The sequence below is a fragment of the Lissotriton vulgaris genome, chromosome 9 (assembly GCF_964263255.1).
Source record: "Lissotriton vulgaris chromosome 9, aLisVul1.2, whole genome shotgun sequence".
NCBI lineage: Eukaryota > Metazoa > Chordata > Amphibia > Caudata > Salamandridae > Lissotriton > Lissotriton vulgaris.
This window is the reverse complement of record NC_141697.1, coordinates 20,730,381-20,746,658: the sequence shown is the minus strand read 5'-3', so window position 1 is coordinate 20,746,658 and position 16,278 is coordinate 20,730,381. Positions and strand designations below refer to the sequence as shown.

The 16,278-nt window shown below is 47.1% G+C and overlaps 1 protein-coding gene across 2 annotated transcripts in view; it reads right to left on the bottom strand.

Moving 5' to 3' along the window:
* PPP2R3C (protein phosphatase 2 regulatory subunit B''gamma) overlaps window positions 1–16,278 on the bottom strand; it is a 237,723-nt gene that overhangs the window by 145,127 nt on the left and 76,318 nt on the right. For both annotated transcript variants that reach the window (XM_086936937.1, XM_086936938.1), the window contains exon 5: window positions 5,257–5,354. In XM_086936937.1, the coding sequence (XP_086793063.1) occupies window positions 5,257–5,354 (98 nt within the window). The remainder of the gene's footprint in view (window positions 1–5,256; window positions 5,355–16,278) is intronic.

Below are 16,278 nucleotides of genomic sequence, written 5' to 3'. Positions count from 1 at the left end.
CTATGAAGATGCAGGAGTCCATCATGCCTATCAACTGCATGAACATTCGTGCCGGGAGCGAGCGTTGTGGTCTGAATTTTTGTATCAGCGATTGAATGCTGTTGATCCTCACTGAATTTGGCTGTGCTTTGGCTGCCAGAGTATCTATTGTCGCGCCCAGATACTGCCGTACGTGGGCGGGCTGAAGGTGGGACTTTGGATAATTCAGTGAAAACCCTAGATCGTGAAGAAGGTGAATGGTGTGGGACATGTGGGCGGCACACTGCTTGGCCGACTTCGCCTGGATAAGCCAGTCGTCCAGATAAGGGTAGACGTGAACGTTCTGTCTCCGTAGGTGTGCAACCACTGTCGCCAGGCACTTGGTAAACACCCTGGGTGCAGTCGTCACTCCGAAAGGGAGGACCTTGAATTGATAATGCGGATTCTGAATGGTGAACCTGAGGTATTTTTTGTGTGACGGGTGTAGCGGAATATGGAAATATGCATCCTTCAGATCTAATGTTGCGAGGAAATCTCCCTGACTGAGTAATGGTAGAACCTGCTGCAATGTGAGCATGTGAAAGTGTTCTGATAGAATGTACTGGTTTAGAGGCCTGAGGTCCAGTATGGGTCTGAGGGACCCGTTCTTTTTTGGGATCAAGAAGTACAGCGAGTACACCCCTGTACCTTTTTCCTCCACAGGCACGAGCTCTATGGCTCCTTTTTGCAGCATGACGACTATCTCCTGCTGCAATAAGTGCAAATGCTCTGTGGACATAGGACGGTGCCTTGGGGGTATGTTGGGTGGAGTGGATGTTAACTCCTGACAATAACCGTACTGGATAAGCTTCCTCACCCACCTGTCTGTAGTGATGGATTTCCAGACTGGCAGGAACTGTTGTAGTCTCCCCCTGACCGGTGTGGTATGGTCGGGGGGCAGTGATAAGGCGTCACTGTTTGTTAGTGGCGGAGGATCAGGAGCTGTTGTTTCCACGACTTCTGCCCTTGGTGCCGTGTCCACGATAGCCACCTCTACTTTGTTTGGTGTAGGTGGTTTGCGCGCCTTCTTTACTGTATTGTGTTTGCTGGGACAGCTGGCCTGTGGAAACTCCTCTATTGTTTGAGCGGCGAAAAGAACCACCCCTGAACTGCTGCGACTGTAGAGCCCCCATAGACTTTGCAGTCTCAGTGTCTTTTTTGATTTTTTCCAAGGTGGTGTCCACCTCTGGTCCAAATAAGTGATCCGGGTTAACAGGCTGATTTAGTATGGTGGTTTGTATCTCGGGCTCGAAACCGGAGATTCTCAGCCAGGCACGTCGCCGTAACATTACACTTGTGTTAATCGCCTTGGCCGCGGTGTCTGCTGCGTCCAGCACACACTTGATAGATGCGTTTGATATATGCTTCCCTTCCTGTATGAGCATCTCTGCTGCCTCCTTATACTCATCTGGCAAGTATTGTAACAGGGTTTCAAGTGTGTCGTAATGAGCCCTGTCATATCTGGCTAAGAATGCTTGAGTATTGGAAATGCGCCAGATATCGGCCGCTTGAGCTGCCACCCTTTTCCCTGATGCCTCTAGCACTTTAGATTCTTTGTCAGGGGGAGGAGCATCACCCGTTGTTTGCGAGTTTGCCCTCTTCCGGGCATTGGAAACAACCAGAGAGTCCAACGGCAACTGTCCCTTGATATAGGTAGGGTCCCCAGGTGCCGGTTTGTATTTGTTCTCAATCCTGGGGTTTATCACCCTTGCCCTTGTGGTCTCTTTAAAAATTTCTCCAGCATGTTTTAAGACACCCTTCAGCATTGGTAGAGTTTTGACAGTTCTTTCTGAGGTTGAGAAGGTGTCAAACAAAAAATCCTCTTCAATAGGGTCAGCATGGAGCTGGACATCATGATTTTTGGCAGCCCTTTCAATAAGTGCATTAAACGCCGACGTGTCTTCAGTAGGCGAGGTTTTTACAGCATAGACATGACTGTCTGGAACAGTATGTGAATCTCCTGGATCAGCAGCGTCTGCCCAGGGTTCATTGTGATCTTCAGGATCAGTGTCTACAGGATAACTGTACTCCTCATTGTCACCTTCCCCTGTCTCCACATCTGAGTATGTGGGCGAGATAGGAGCAGTGTCTTGTCCCTGTGGTGATATGGGTTCAACAAGAAGAGGTGATGTAGCAGAAGCCTTCTTTTTTAATGGAATTTTATAGGACTCCATAGGCTGCTCAGGGGCGATCTTTCGTTTGTAAATAGAAAATCTACCCGTGTCTGCGTCGATGAATTGCTTCGACTGCACTTCAAGCGGAGGCTGTCGATGCTGGGACAGCTGGCCTCTGGAAACTCCTCTATTGTTTGAGCGGCGAAAAGAACCACCCCTGAACTGCTGCGACTGTAGAGCCCCCATAGACTTTGCAGTCTCAGTGTCTTTTTTGATTTTTTCCAAGGTGGTGTCCACCTCTGGTCCAAATAAGTGATCCGGGTTAACAGGCTGATTTAGTATGGTGGTTTGTATCTCAGGCTCGAAACCGGAGATTCTCAGCCAGGCACGTCGCCGTAACATTACACTTGTGTTAATCGCCTTGGCCGCGGTGTCTGCTGCGTCCAGCACACACTTGATAGATGCGTTTGATATATGCTTCCCTTCCTGTATGAGCATCTCTGCTGCCTCCTTATACTCATCTGGCAAGTATTGTAACAGGGTTTCAAGTGTGTCGTAATGAGCCCGGTCATATCTGGCTAAGAATGTCTGAGTATTGGAAATGCGCCAGATATCGGCCGCTTGAGCTGCCACCCTTTTCCCTGATGCCTCTAGCACTTTAGATTCTTTGTCAGGGGGAGGAGCATCACCCGTTGTTTGCGAGTTTGCCCTCTTCCGGGCATTGGAAACAACCAGAGAGTCCAACGGCAACTGTCCCTTGATATAGGTAGGGTCCCCAGGTGCCGGTTTGTATTTGTTCTCAATCCTGGGGTTTATCACCCTTGCCCTTGTGGTCTCTTTAAAAATTTCTCCAGCATGTTTTAAGACACCCTTCAGCATTGGTAGAGTTTTGACAGTTCTTTCTGAGGTTGAGAAGGTGTCAAACAAAAAATCCTCTTCAATAGGGTCAGCATGGAGCTGGACATCATGATTTTTGGCAGCCCTTTCAATAAGTGCATTAAACGCCGCCGTGTCTTCAGTAGGCGAGGTTTTTACAGCATAGACATGACTGTCTGGAACAGTATGTGAATCTCCTGGATCAGCAGCGTCTGCCCAGGGTTCATTGTGATCTTCAGGATCAGTGTCTACAGGATAACTGTACTCCTCATTGTCACCTTCCCCTGTCTCCACATCTGAGTATGTGGGCGAGATAGGAGCAGTGTCTTGTCCCTGTGGTGATATAGGTTCAACAAGAAGAGGTGATGTAGCAGAAGCCTTCTTTTTTAATGGAATTTTATAGGACTCCATAGGCTGCTCAGGGGCGATCTTTCGTTTGTAAATAGAAAATCTACCTGTGTCTGCGTCGATGAATTGCTTCGACTGCACTTCAAGCGGAGGCTGTCGATGCTTTGTGACCACTTCTGCAGTTGTAGGCTTAGGCCCCGTGGACACCTTCTTGGTCGCTTCGACGGCTGTCCTAGGGGCGAAGGCCTTAGGTACCACTTTCGGCGGCAGCGTGAACTGGATGGGCGCCGACGATTTTTGAGATTTACTGATCGGCATTGGTGGTGGAGTACTCTTCGGTCCGACAGTTGAAGCCTTCTCTTTAATGCGTTTCAGTGATTCCGACACCTGTTTTGAAAAGGAGGCGGACGGCTGTGTCGACTCGACGGGTTCCTTCGAGCCCCCGCCAGGTGTGGTCTCGAGGTTTGTACCGCTCCTAGCCTTGTCTGGTCGACGCGTAGGATCGAGTACCTTCTGAGCTCCGAGTGCTTTGTCTGTGTCGACAGCCTTCGGCGCCGACTTCTTCGGGTCGACGTCCTTGACCAGTTTCTTCGGTGTCCCATTCTTCGGCTCGACACCCTTTAGCGACCTCACCGGGTCGATAACACTTTATTGCTTCGTCGGTGCAGACAGTTCAGAGGTCTTCGAGCCGACCGAAGCAATACGCACTTTTGGTTTCGAATTTGCTTCCAGTGCTTTCGGTTGTGTAGACACCGATGCTTTCTCTTTCGGTTTCGATCGGTCAACCAGTGGCTCGTTAGACATGTCCGTAGCCGGGCCTTGAGGCTAGGCTGTAGAACCAAGTGTACGATCTCGGGTAAGGCTATGTGGCGATCCCTCGACCTGAGCCTTATTGAGTGTTTTGGTCTCGGCCCCCGTACCAACGGTTGGGCCTAGCTCTTCGCTCGAGCTATCTTCCACGGCCCCAAAGGCCACATCGTCGTCTTCTACCTCGTCGACGACGTCTTCATTATCGACCATTTCAACATCAGCGTCGTAACTGGAGTCGATCTCTGATGCAGGATCAGACAGGTTCTCTCGAACTTCCTGCTCGACTCCCTCATTCTCCTCGGTATCGAAAATGTTCACTGGGTCAGGTGCCGTCTGCTGGGCCTCCTTGCGCGCTGCGCTTCGAAGTCGAATCATCTTCTTGGAGCGGAAACGAGAACAAGCCATACAGCAGGCTTCATCGGGATCCGGCGACAGGCACTTGTTGCACACCGGGTGGACATCGATGTGAGGATATTTTGAGTTGCAAACGGGACATCTCTTGAACGGGCTCCGTTCCATGATGGTTCGTCGGTAAGGCCTCTGGCGTCGACCGGGCCTTCAGTGCCGAAAAGCCACGCGGCTCCTCTGGACGTCCGGCTCGGGAACTGAGCTGGAACAAGAACTGGGCACCGATCGCAAGACAATACCGACGATAACTAAAGGCCTTTTGGCCAAAGGGAAAGTTTTTTATCGATTATGAACTTGAGTTAACAAATATGCATCCGAACCCAATGGCGGAAAAAAACAATCTGAGGATGGAGTGGATGCCCATGCGCACTGTAGTCCAGGGGAGGAGCCACCTATCTCGTGATACTTCGAAGACTCTTCCAGGACAACAATGTGCAATCATCCAGACCCAACACTAGGCGGCGATCTATGCACAGATATGGATTCAGCAGCCCACATGCCTCGAACAACACTGATTAGGATAAAGAATCCAGTTTTTTCAGAATTTTTGTTTCAAGGGACCACGCTGGGTGAGGAAAAAAAGCACAACTGGTACAGCCTTGGTCATCTGTAATAGGAGGGAGGAGCCTCGACTGGACAAACCTTTGCACCAATTCCTTACTTAGTCCTGTCAAGCACCCACCTTTCCGCATTACATAATTGAAGAACTGCATAATGGGTATCCTCCCATAAGCATCGCTGTGCAGCAGTTTGGCAAATACGGTGGCTGCAAAAAACTGCCTGTAAAACACAAGGAGAAAGGCATGCGTTAAAGACTGTATCCTACTATGATATAGGGTAGATTCAGGAGGCTGAGACTTCATTACCACTTATACGGCCGAAAGAGATGAGGGCGAAGGGGACAGTGAGGTAAGAGCGGGAACTCATGTATCCAGGGGCGAGAAAGGGAGCTGACAAACCCTGAGGCATGGCCTGCAGCTGGTATATCGCTTCCACTGGGAGCACCAAGGTGGCATGTGAGGAAGCCATGACAGAAAAGGGTTGTGAGGGACAAACAGGGACGAGAGGGAGGGCCAAGGGACATGTAAAACATGTGTGCATGTGCAGAGTGGTAAAGTCTGTGCTGTGTTTAGTACAGAGAGACAAAAATGTGAGTGGTATTTATTGCACATATGGTGCCTGACTGAAAAGAAATGATTCAGTGAGATGCATTTAGTGAGTATATGCTGAGTAATGCAAAATGTGTGGAGGCAAAAAAAGCACATGTTGAGTGCTCAAAACAGAAGCTAAATATAGTGACCGCGTGCTGATATGACATTTAATCTGTACTTACAGAGTATCTGGTGATATATGAAACCCAAGATGTACTTGGTGCGAACACAGTGACATATGAAGTGTGAACTGGATTTAGTGAGCATGTGCCGAGTCATATGAAATGAGTAAGCAAGATGTTTTTAGTGAACATGCATTGAATGAGGTTTGAAAGTTGATTTGTTACTGGTTATTAGCACAAATGGTTTTAGATGCAATGTCTGAGTACAATTAATTAGGAATCGTATTTGAAACCCCTCGCTGGTGGAAACCATGGTTGAACTTGAGGATTCTCAGAGCCGGCCACCAAGAGAATGATTTAGTTCATTTTATTTAGAGGAATGGTGGTTTAACAAAGGTACCATTTATAATGGGACATAAAGCGAGGTTGTGTCAACAATAAGGTGAACTGTGGAAGATGCAGGTTTAATGCTTCAGAGTTGTGCAAAATACTTGAATGCCAACTCCAGCCAGACAGCACCCACCTGCAACTGAATGTAAGAAGCTCAGAATTTGTGGCTACAAAGATTAACTGAATGCTCATTTTAGAGAGGATAAATCTTGAATTCTCCTCTTGTTTAGTGATCTCAAAGCAGCAGTTCTCAGCATGTCCAAAAGCTTCCTGTAACTGGCTGCGGGTAATTGGATTAGTTTCATGGCACCCAAATATCTTATTCTTAGTGCTTGGATTTCTATTAAAGATAGACACATTGTAAGAAAAATTAATAAGTTATGAATAAAATAATATCTGGATCATGAATATATATATATATATATATATATATATATATATATATATATATATATATATATATATATATATATATATATATATATATATATATATATATATATATATAGCATGTCAGCTGACACTTTATTAAACAAGGCTCCAATCAGCTCATTACTTGCTAGCCCCAAAGGGGCTATATATAAATATATATATATATATATTTTTTTTTTTTCGGGGGTGAGGGGTTGTAATAAATTATCGAAGAACTGGATACCTGTGTGCTAGGCCTTCTTTTGACGAGACTGAGTCAAAGTGTGCTGCAATATATATATATATATATATCTCACTAATCATCATTGCTGAAGAGATTTATTTATTTAGACTAATTGTGATTCCATAAATGGCGTGTTGGTCAAATATTAGCATTTTCTATCACAGACACTTGTGCCGGCTTGAATATCTAACCAACCTTGTAATGGCAAGAGCCCATGGAAGCGGTCAGGGGTGGGATGGATAGTAGGCAAGCCACTAGTCATCTGCTGTCTTCCTATCTCCCCCGTTCTCGCCAGCCCTTTGTGTTCATATCTGCGGTCCAAGTCAGGTATAAATATTGGCCATTCAGAACCAGGATCTAGTACTTCTTTTAACGTCACCAATAGAATCTCGTGTCCAGCTGAGAGGGGCATTACCAGGGCTGGGGCTCTGCTTCTGTTCACCTTAAGGCTCAGACTAAGCCTGGAAGAAAACAAGTTACTTACCTGTAACTTTAGTTCTCCAGTATTGGAATCTTTCATAGATTCACATGCCTGAATCATTCCCCGTCGTCGAGACGGGAGTCTCCGGTATATAAAAAAGCAGTGCTTAGTAGTGTAGCAAACTGAAAAGAGGCCTAGGCCCATTTCCCTTTTGCAACCCATAGCCTTTGTTATGTAAAAAAGGCCCAAACATTTCCCTGAACCCATCAGAGCTCCTCACCCTCTAGAACACTCCTGAGAGAACCTTCTGCCCCTCAGATTTTTCGCGCACTTGTGCATATAATACACTTCTTGTGCTAAATCCGAGGTGAGCCTCTCAGGGGAGGAGGGTGGGTGCATGTGAATCTATGAAAGATTCCAATACTGGAGAACTAAAGTTACAGGTAAGTAGCTTGTTTTCTTACTCAAGTATTGGAACTTTCATAGATTCACATGCCTGAATCAGAATAGCGAGCAGTGAAAAAACAAAGTACATTTTCCTGATACATTACATAACCATGCAATACCATTAGAAAATTAAGCATAATCTCATATACATATATGCATACTTATATAAAATGTGGCTTTGTGATAAAGAGAAGTTATGGATGGAGGGATGCAAGAAAGGCTCACCGTTACTAGATGATATTCCGGAGTACCTCCTCTCCCACCACCGCATCCGATTCTGCGGCTGCCTCCAAGCAGTAGTGCCTGGTGAAGGTGTGCGTAGATGCCCGGGTTGCTGCTCTGTAGATATCCTGGATTGGCACTCCTCCAAATAATGCAGTGGATGTGGCCACTGCCCTCGTGGAATGGGCACAGACTCGTGCATTCAAAGGCTTTCCAGCAGCTTGATGACAGTAGACAATTGCACTGGAAATCCATCTGGCAATTCCCCTCTTTGACAGCGGGAAACCTTTCCTGGGTGCGCTGAAGGCGACGAATAACTGGGAAGACCTGCGAAATGCCTTAGTTTCCTTCAAGTAAAATTTCATACATCTCTGAACGTCCAGAGAGTGTAATACTCTTTCTGCCGCTGTTGATGGATGAGGAAAGAAACGCTTCAGCACCAATGGTTCGTTCAAATGAAAATCAGTTGGCACCTTTGGAATGAACTTCGGGTTTGTCCTGAGAATCATTTTATCCTCTTGAAATTGCAAGAAAGGCTCCTGAATCGTGAGCGCCTGTAGTTCACCTACTCTTCTCGCTGAAGTCAATGCAATGAAAAGAGCCACTTTCCAGGACAAGAACTTCAGGTCTGCCTTGTGTATTGGTTCAAATGGTGGCTTCATCAATTGAGAGAGTACAATATTCAGATTCCATAATGGTGGTGGAGGCTTTACTGGTGGAAAGACTCTGAATATTCCTTTCATGAATTGTTTGATAATCCTTGAAGACCATAAAGATGGGCCTGACGATGACCTCCTGTAGCGGGATAACGCAGCCAAATGCACCTTGATGGAGGTGATGGAGCAAGGATTCGCATGTAAAGCGACTAGCTCACATTCAAGAACCTCGTATAACTTGTAAAAGCATTAACCAACCTGTTTTGTCATTAATATTGCACTTTCCCACTACACGCGGGTGTCCCAGAGACGCTTGCCTATGTGTCTATTAATCATAACAAGGCTTGCATACTACAGAATCGCTGCTTCGCAGAAATCCAGTCTGCGCATGCGTCGGTCATACCCATGTGATGTGACGCACTCGTAGTTCTGGAGGGATTTTTTTTTGTTCATGCGCATTACAGCTAAAATGGCCGCTTTGTCTTTAACATGCTCTCTGCTTGCTACTGCTGCTTTTGCACATCTATCTATTTCTGCCTAAAACCCTAATGCTATAGATATTATAAAGTAAGGGGTGCAGTGTAGCTTATCATGGTGTACAGTATATTCATTTTTTCTGTGTTTCGAATTTGTTTTCGCTTACTTTTCATGTACCGCGTATCTGTGGGCCTGGGAGTGGGGAGCCTCTCCATCTTAGAAGTCTGACAGGGACTCACCACGTGACATGAGAAATGAAGTCTTGCAACAGTGGAACTCAGCCAGCTGGCTGCCGAAGCTGAGATGCTCCTGGGAACCTGTTCGCTTGCCTGGGAGAAGACTTCGACTTGTACCTAAATTGTATCAAGTTATATGATAATGTTTGTGAGCTCCATTGTCTTTCCTACACGTATGCCCTGGGAACTGGAATGTAAGGGGTGGGTACGAAATTTGAATATTAAATATGTGAACCCAGAATTTTAGGTGGTGACAATGACCTAACCACCTCCTCTGACCAATCCTAAGTTGGGAATCCTGTCACTTGCAACATGTGTGGGTGGTCTGGGGACCCAAAAAGGGTATAACTAGCCTAGTTTTAGCTACAGAATTTGTCCGACTTGTCCCAGTAGCTGACCTGTCACCGACCCTACGAACTCTATAGGTGATTGATACCGAGAGCTGCGGAGCACTCTGTCCGAAATTTCCACAAACTCCAAGGGGTGGAAATAGTCTTAAGTGCTGGCGAAGCACTATGCTGGGAGATTCGAGAACCCAATCGGGGTTACTGGCGGATTCCGTGCAGAGAGGGAGTAGCGCAGGCGTTGCATCCGAAGCTGCAGGTGTTGGTCGTGCCCTTTGGTGAGCCCAGTCCTGACCCAAATCCTGAGGGGTATCCTGTCCTGATTGTCCGTGAGCTGTACCTGCTCACCTACTGGCATCCTAAGTCCTTGAGGGTCCTTGTCCTCGCCTTTCCCAAGCTGACCCGTGGCCAGGGTTAGTCCTCATTCCTGTCCTAGGTAAATATAATTTTGTGGGTGTCTGTCTATCTATTCTCCTTCCTCCTACTCTTTTAATAAAGCCTCTATGCCCATGATATTCTCTCTGTCATCTCCAATGCCGTATATGCAAACTGCTTATTAGCTGTGTTCCATTTTTGCCCCTTCCTGTAGGGCATATTGAAACTGTTTTACTTAATTAGTGTGATCTAATTTTACTTATGTCTAGGATCTAAGCTTAGTTTATCAGATAGGGTAAGATCAGGTTTTGAATCACTTGTAGGACTTTAGCAATTCACTGACTAATGTGTTTTACCCTTACCTACCCTAGTATAAGCCTGAAACTGAATAGCATGTTCCCTGTTACCCCTACCCAGTAGTTTTCCACTCGCACTCAATGGTGCTTGCCCTCATTCATAGTTACATCATAGTTGTAATCTTGATTATTGATGTTTTGATTTGTATTAGTTTTATCCTCTTGTCATTCTGAATTTTCACTTACTATATAAAACCTTTAAAACCCTCCAGGTGTCTGTGGTCATTATAAAGGTATAAAAGTGTTATTAAATATATAAAGTATTTTGATTATCTTATCTCTCGTCCACTGCTAGCTCTTGATCCGTCAGGAGAATATGTGCTTGTGGTAAGTCAAGTACACAGGTAATAGTGTTAAAGAAAACACATATAACTACTGATGGTGATGTGTAAACTCGCCCGATTCACAAAAATACTGTCCTAAACACGTCATGGGCACAAGTGCGTGAAATCTGGTAAACTAAGAGTCGGGCGACCTGTGCGCTCTATCAGAGGCGTGTGCTAATCCTGACTTTGCTAACTGCAGAATGTACGGTATAATCTGATGAGGTGCAGCAGTAAGAGGGTGAACATCATGTCTCTTACACCACAGACAAAACCTCTTCCATTTCATCCTGTAGGTTCTGTTGGTACTCTCCGCTCTGGCCTTGGACAGGATGTCCTTACATTCCTGTGAGATGTTCAGATGGCTAAACTCACAGTGTTCAGGAGAAAGGCTGCTAATCGCAAGGATTTCGGGTCCGGATGGCGCACCTGCCCCTTGGACATTGTCAGAAGCGATGGAATCATGCGCAACCGAATTGGACGGTCCTCCGACAGTAGCAGCAGTTCCGTGAACCAGTGTTGTCTGGGCCACCACGGGGCTATTAGGATCAGCCTGAACGGCTCTTTCTTGATCTTCACCAGTACGCGGGGGAGAAGAGGAATTGGAGGAAAACCGTAGGCAAAGATGCGGGACCATGCCATGGAAAACGCATTCCCGCAAGATCCCCTCTGGGGGAGCCAGCTTGCGAAGTACTGGCATTTTCTGTTTTCCCTTGTAGCGAAGAAGTCCACCATCGGTGTTCCCCATCTCCGAAAGACGCTGTCCAGGATTTCCTGGTTTAGCTTCCATTCGTGGCAGGACGATTTTAGCCTGCTGAGAGTATCCGCTTTGACGTTTTGATCCCCCGGGAGGTGTTCTGCTGTCAATGATATTTCCTGCTGAATAGCCCATTCCCATATCTCCTGGGCTTCCTGAGACAGGGAGAGAGATCTCGTTCCCCCTTGCTTGTTTACATAATACATCGCCGTGGTGTTGTCTGTTCTTACCAACACCGGCGCACCTTTTATCCTTGGCAGAAAAGCCAGTAATGCCAAGCGGATCGCCCTGAGCTCCAGCAGATTTATATGTAATTGCTGCTCCTCTGCTTTCCAACGGCCGCTGACCTGAAGGTCCTGAAGGAAAGCTCCCCATCCTTCTAATGATGCATCCGTCGTTACCACTAGCGGAGCTGCTCTTGCTAGAAACGTCAGTCCTTGAGACACATTTGCCTTTTGCGTCCACCACTCTGCTGCCTGCAGCATCACTGGTGTCACCTTTATTGTATCGTCGAAGGATCCCTCCGCCTGACGCCATTGGAGATCGATCTGTTCCTGCCATGGTCTCATCCTTAGCCTGCAGTAAGGTACCAGTGGAATACAAGAGGACATTGTGCCCAGCAAGGATTTGTACCTGTGGACTGAAAGAGACTTTCTTTTTCCCAAGTCTTGGAAGAGGGACACAATCCTCAGTTGTCTTTCCTCGGAAGGAAACGCTTTGCTGCATTCCGTGTCCAATATTGCCCCCAGAAATGTGATCACTCTTGCTGGGTGGAGGTTCGACTTTCCCTCGTTTAGAGTCAATCCTAAATCGGCGAATAAGTCTATGCAAGCTTGCGTTGACGCTCTGGCTTGTGTCTTTGATGGTGCTTTGACTAACCAGTCGTCGAGGTAAGGAAATATTTGATGTCTTTGCTTCCTCAACACAGCCGCCACTGGAGCCAGGCATTTCGTAAAAACTCTTGGCGCTGACTTCAAGCCGAATGGCAGTACCCTGAATTGGTAATGTCTTCCGGCTACCCAGAACCGAAGGTACTGCCTATGTGCAGGATGTATCGGCACGTGGAAATACGCGTCTTGTAGGTCCAATGTGGTCATATGATCCCCTGGCTTTAATAACGGAAGGATGTCCTGTAGAGATACCATCCTGAAAGATTGTTTCTTGAGATAGGTGCTTGTTTTTCTTGATAATAAAAAAACGGGAGTAAAACCCCTTGTTTTCCTGGGATTTCGGTTCCGGTTCTATTGCTCCCTTTCGGAGCATTGTCCGAATCTCCTGCCGGAGTTGATGCAGATGATTGGCTCCTTTGTACATCGTTGGCGTACAAGGGGGTGTCTGATGAAATTATAGGGTGTGACCGAATTGAACTATTGGTCCGTTGTTATTTTCCGCCAATTATGAAGATAGTGAGCAATCTTTCCACCCAGGGGAGCATCTGACAGAGCCGGAAGATAGAGGTTGTCATTGCCTACGGGTGTTGTCCTTTCCTCGACCACCACGTCCTCTAGGAGCTGATTTTGTGTATCCTCCTGACTGACGCTGGTTATATTGCTGAAGGTACGGCTGTGATGAGGACTGATAAGAAGACGAATACCTCCCCTGTTGGTATCCTCCTCTATACGAGGATTGTCCTCTCTACCCCTGGAGCCACGAAAAGGGGTTTTCCTGTACTGCAGAGTTCCCAGAGACTTTGCCGTATCAGTATCCTTATTGATACTTTCCAGCGTGTCATCTATATGTTTTCCAAATAATTCTTCTCCATTGAAAGGGAGGTCTAAGATTTTGTTCTGCACCTCCGGCCTAAATGCTGTTACTCGCAGCCAACCTTGCCTGCGCAGGACCGCCGTTCCTCCCAAGGATCTAAATGCTGTGGTCGCTACATCCATAGCGCAGTCTATGACTTCAGTCGAAGTCCTCTGTCCTTCCATGAGAATTTTCTTCGCCTCCGGCTTCTCTGGATCTGGCACCAGGTTAACATATGGAGACAGGTCACACCACATCTGCCTGTCATACCTCCCCAATATAGCAAGGGCATTAGCGGCTCTTACAAGCAGAGCAGACATGAAAGAAAAACGCTTCCCTGCGTTATCCAACCTTCTGCCCTCTTTGTATGGAGGTGCTGCAATCGGAGCAGATGGGTTCCTGGATTTCTGTTGTGCCGCCTGCGTGATAACAGAATCCGGTTTGGGATACCCACAAGGCAAGATGGAGCATTGACCGGTGCTTTATACTTTTTATCCAGTCTGGCCAGAACCGGTGTTACCGTAGCTGGCGTCTCCAGGACCTTCAATCCTTCCTTCCAGATATGAGACACTATAGGCAGAGAATAGGCAGAGATCGTACAGATCTCCGATACGAGTCTTTAAAGTCATATAGAAAACATTCAGTTTTCTCTTCTGTCATGGTCAGTGCAAACCTCTTAGTGGCTCTCTCCATCAAATTATGAAATCCACCAATGTCCTCCGGTGGAGAGTCCACTGGCCTCTGGGTATCTTTCTATAATCCTCCAACATTCCTTGGAGATCCTTCAACAAAGAGGATGGCACACTGGTCATCTCCTCTTGCTGCTGTTGTCGATATCGGTGTTGTTCCTGGGGTTGTTCTTGATAACCCCCATATTCTTCCTCAGAATTGTCTTCCTGGTACTTGACCTGTAATTGAGAAGGGCTACTGCCAATACCATCCTCCGAAACATCCTCTTCCAGTAAGTGAGACGGTAGCAATGGGGAGACCTTGCTTGGAGATGTAACCTCCAGTGTTATAGGTTTTTTCCAAGGCACCAACCTTTTTTCTGGTGTTTTTTCCCTCGTCGACTAGCTCGTCGGCGAGATTCCCATCGCCGTCGTCGGCCAAGTCATCGACGCTGTCCTCGTCGACGTCTAAGTCGACGCTGCCTTCGACACTGCCGTCGTCGACACAGTCCTCGTCGCCGCTGCCGTCGTCGACACAGTCCTCGTCGACGCTGCCGTCGACACGGTCGTCGACGCCCTCGTCGACGGTTTCACCGTCGACGATACAGTCGTCGACGGTGAAATCGTCAACGCTGTTTTCTCACCAGCCTTATCCTTTTTCGTCGACGACAGAGGTGTTTTCGTCGTCGTCGATGGTCCCTTTCTAGTTGTCGGTCCCGCCGACAGGGTTGATTTCTCCTCAGAAGGCGCAGAAGAAGATCGTTTGACGGTAATCTTGATCTTCTAAGGTGACTGTGGTGGATCTGAGGTGGATTTTGCTCCTTTCACCTCACCAGCAGATCCCTTCTTCCCCTTAGATGAGACTAAAGGGGATTTTGAGGGACTGCGCCCTAAAGACCCTGGAGTGGTCTTTTTTGGGGCCTTCTCAGGTCTTTCCCCTGAGGAATGTGTCTGAGGAGATCTACTTCTCTTCTGAGACCTCTTAGACGCCACAGATTCCTCCTCACTCTCACTTGAGAGGATTTCCTTCCTGGCTTTGACTTTCTGAAGCCAGATCAGTAGCCTTCCCTCATGATCTCTCAAGGTCTTATTTGAAAAGGTACGACATACCTTACAATCTGCTGCCTTATGGTCTGGATAGAAACAGTAGATGCAGTCCTTGTGAGGGTCATCTAAAAACAGCCTCTTCTTGGAGCAGGTTGAACAAGCTCTAAATAATCCTTTTTTCTCTTTCTCAGACATGGTTGATGTAGAAACCTAAAAATTCAGTCAAAATACTGTAGAAGTAAAGAGTTTGAGCAGAGCTCAAAGAAGACTCCCTAGCATAACGTGCGGTAGAAAAATCTGAGGGGCAGAAGGTTCTCTCAGGAGTGTTCTAGAGGGTGAGGGGCTCTGACTGGTTCAGGGAAAGGTTTGGGCCTTTTTTACATAACAAAGGCTATGGGTTGCAAAAGGGAAATGGGCCAAGGCCTCTTTTCAGTTTGCTACACTACTAAGCACTGCTTTTTTATATACCGGAGACTCCCGTCTCGACGACGGGGAATGATTCAGGCATGTGATTCAGGCATGTGAATCTATGAAAGTTCCAATACTGGAGTAAAACTGCCTGAGCCTTGGAGAAATAAGAGCCGGAGGGTAAGAGCCAAGGTCGGCTGCGACAACAACCTATAGGTCGGCTGCGACAACAACCTATAGGCCGGCTGCAACTACAACCTTTGTGGAAGACTGACCAAAAGAAGAGCCAGCTCAGGAGACATGAGGAGCTGTCAAGCAACGCAAGACAAAGTCCCTCGGTAAAGGCCAAAGAGACACAGGTGTGGTTCAAGACTCACCCTGATCATGCAAGCTTCCACCTCTGTGTGACCAAAGGGTCAGACCGTCAGTACACTGCCCTGCCGTAGGATGACCAGCTGTGCTGAGCCGCTGATCCAGGATGTTATGAGCAACAAGCCTTAACTTCTTTGAATGCCCGCTTTCTCTTTTTTCTGGCCCAAACTGGGTTGCCCTCCATCCTCTATTCAGGTGCTGTCACTTGTCAGAGATGTAATGCCACCCTGATCGCCGCTACCTCTGTATCAAGGTGGGTGTATCCCGATCCAGTGCTTGACTGTAAATACATGATTTCCAGTGGAAAGTCTTGACCTCAATCAAGAAAAAGGAGCAAAAGCCTCTGAAGATTGCCAATACCCTTGATTTCTGACTGCATGATTTAGCTTAATTTCCTAGGATACAATGGCACCATGAATTGGAACCCCCGACCAGTGGCACCCCTCCAGACTCTAAAGCTCTGTCTCGCTCCTTTCCACCTTCATCCAAGGGTTCTGCCAGAGTGGGCCCCCTACCGCTGAACTGGTTTACTCC